This window comes from Pollicipes pollicipes, unplaced genomic scaffold (assembly GCF_011947565.3).
Source record: "Pollicipes pollicipes isolate AB1234 unplaced genomic scaffold, Ppol_2.1 Scaffold_4295;HRSCAF=5057_pilon_pilon_pilon, whole genome shotgun sequence".
NCBI classification, from domain to species: domain Eukaryota; kingdom Metazoa; phylum Arthropoda; class Thecostraca; order Pollicipedomorpha; family Pollicipedidae; genus Pollicipes; species Pollicipes pollicipes.
In genome coordinates this window covers 26,213,967-26,216,905 of record NW_023596461.1, presented here as the reverse complement: position 1 = coordinate 26,216,905, position 2,939 = coordinate 26,213,967, and the positions used below count along the sequence as shown (strand labels likewise).

The following is a 2,939-nucleotide window of genomic DNA, read 5'->3' as shown; positions in this document are numbered from 1 at the left end:
CAGACTGTGAATAGAGTGCATATTGTCTGCCATTATTGTTTCGTCATGAGTGCCATGCAGATGAAACCTTCTGCCTATTTAATAGCAAAGTTTGATGCTCTCGTGGCCCGGGGTTCGATTAAGGAGCTTGCTGCGGAACGGGAGCGAACTGCACTGCAGCACCGGTACACGGCCGGACACTGGTGTGCGCGGCCCTCGTAGCGCCCACATTAAAGTCAACCACGTGCAAAAAAATATTTCAGCCTTCAAGTCGGAGAGCTTACAACACGAAGCACTTTGTGATTATTCAAGTCTACGTGTTGTCTGCCCAGACCAGACACGAGCGCTGCTAAACGGCAACTGTATTATCCCGCGAAGCGAGCGGGCGGCGCCGACTCCGGCGGGTGGCGCCCCAGGCAGTACACCGCCATTCGGGGCCGCGGCGTACCAAAGTGCAGCAGCACTGGCGGCGCGAGCAGGGGCGGCCTCAGGGGTACGCCAGTAACATCATGATACAGTGATATTCAGCAAATCGCTCACTAACCCGGCGCTCATGAGTGCACCGCAAACAGGCGGCGCAACACACACCGTAAACCAGCCGCTGGGTCTTGTGGAGCGACCACGCACCACTCTCTGTAAGGAACCCCGGCTCCTAACCGCCAGCCCATGAGCGATGCAACAAGTCGGACTGTTGAGTGTTCCTGATGCGTTTGACCTTGTGGCGAGCGGCGGTCCCAACGCGCCCGCGCGCCGCCCGGCAGTCCGCGTCCGGCGTCGGACGCCGTCGGTAGCGGGTCAGACTGCGCTCTCCGGGGCGGAGGCGACGGCAGTCATGGAGCTCGTGCTGCTGCCCGTGCTGCTGGTCGTCCTGCTGCTGGTTCTGCTGTACAAGTATGGTACACGCAACTACGGCACGCTGGAGAAGCTCGGCATCCCCGTCGTCAAGCCGTACCCGTTCGTGGGCAGCGTGCGGTACCCTGCCCGCACCTCCACCGACCAGGAGGACATGCGCAATGCCAAGCGCTTTGGCAAGGTCTGGGGCGTGTACGAAGGCCCGTGGCCGCAGGTGTTCGTGGCTGACGCGGAGCTGGCCAAGCGGATCTTAATCAAAGACTTTGACCACTTCCCCGACCGGCCGATCCTGTTCGACATTCCGTACGGCCGTGACATGCTTGACATGAAGCCGGGAGAGCAGTGGAAGATGCTCAGGTCCATGCTCGCTCCTGCGCTGGCCTCCGGTGTCAAGCTCAAGGCCATGATGCCCACAATGGTTGAGTGCGCTCAGCAGGCATTCCACAGAATGGAAGCGAAGATGCGTCAGACCTCAGTGCTGTCGATGCGAGAGGACCTGTTCGGCCCGCTGACGCTGGACATCATGGCCCAGTTCTCCTTTGGCATCAAGGTGCCCAACGTCGCAGACACAAGTAGCACGTTCGTCAAGTACGCATCGGCTTTCAGCGCCCAGGGAGACACCCCAGACACGTGGATGACAACGCTGATGACCTCGTTCCCCAGCATCGCCAACTACATGATGGGCAGGGAGCTGGTTCCCGCATTCAAGTACTTCCTGAACCTGGTGCGCAGCTCCATCAAGCAACGGCGCGCCGAAGGCGTCGAGCGCCCAGACCTGATTGGCGCACTGATGGACGCCATCGACAAGAAGGTGCCGACGCCCGAGTGTCGCAGGCTCAACATCACCGAAGAACTCGTCATGCTGCAGGGCGCCGAGATGCTGATGGCCGCCTACGACACCATTGGCACTACGCTCACCATCACCTCCTACTTCCTCGCCAAGAACCCGGACGTCGCCGCCCGCATCGCCGAAGAGGCAGCCGGCGTGGAGCTGACATACGAGGCGCTGCAGCGGCTGCCGTTGACGGAGGCCGCGATACAGGAGTCGCTGCGCCTTTCGCCGCTCATCTCGCGCCACTTCCGACTCTGCACGCGCGACTGGGAGTACGACGGCCTGCGCATCCCCAAGGGCACGACTGTCATCCTGCCGCTGTGGCCGTACCACCGCGACCCGGAGGTGTTCCCGGAGCCGGAGCGCTTCCTGCCCGACCGCTGGCTGGGCGAGCAGGGCCGCCAGCTCGGCCAGTACAGCTGGATGCCGTTCGGCCTGGGACCGCGCGCCTGCATCGGCAGCCGGCTGGGCATGATGGAGTGCAAGTTCTTGCTGGCCTACCTGCTGCAGCGCTACCGCCTCACGGCCACGCCCGAGACGAAACTGAAGTATTACACGGGGGCGACGCTGTTTATCGGCGCGCACCCTATCATGTGCAAGGTGGAAAAGCTCCAGTGAGCTGGTGACGCCGCCGCGTAAGGTGCACAGAGCTTCTTGCCCCACCAATACAATGTGACTTCTACCAACTCTAGAATGGCGCGATGCACAGGAGTTGAAGGCGATATGAGTGGCTGTGTTTAGTTCACGTCTGTTTTTCACCGTTGCCGCTCCAGCCCGTCACTTCGATGCCTCCGTTCCTGCCGCCCAGCTGATTGTGACACGCTATTTGCCTGCCTGGTGCGGCAGTCCGGAACTTGCTCTCTGCCTTTCAGTTTCATGTGCTCGATGTATCGCGCTCAATCCGCAGTAGGAAGTATCAATACAAACGCAAAGAAACGCACTACTGAGAGGAGACGTCGCGAAGCGATACGGCAGCAGAACGGGCGAGTCATGCGTACGCTTTGATAACGCCTTAATTACGCCGAAGGGACCATGATTCCCGGAATACCTGCAGACACGCAGGCCCCTGTAATCGGACTGTTTTGGGGATAAACGGTGGATGGACCTGCAACACACCCATTTCCATGCAAATTGTGTGGGCGAACACACGTTCCACCCCAAGTGGGAGAGTGAGACGTCCTGCCCAAAATCAGACATAATCGGATGCCCTCGTGTCGGACTTCACAGGATTTTCCATGGCTAGTTCCGATAGCGAATTCATATGTATGCCTTCTTT

At 59.9% G+C, this 2,939-nt stretch overlaps 1 protein-coding gene across 1 annotated transcript; it reads left to right on the top strand.

The window, feature by feature from the left end:
• The first annotated feature begins 754 nt into the window (after positions 1-754).
• Positions 755-2,603, top strand: LOC119096766 (cytochrome P450 3A29-like). The gene has a single exon (XM_037219690.1). The coding sequence runs from the start codon at positions 812-814 to the stop codon at positions 2,279-2,281; it is 1,470 nt and encodes a 489-aa protein (XP_037075585.1). The 5' UTR covers positions 755-811; the 3' UTR covers positions 2,282-2,603.
• Positions 2,604-2,939: the final 336 nt, after the last annotated feature.

Bases quoted from the DNA above. Each gene is read 5' to 3' on its own strand.
- LOC119096766 (XM_037219690.1), top strand. From the start codon at position 812: ATGGAGCTCGTGCTGCTGCCCGTGCTGCTGGTCGTCCTGCTGCTGGTT.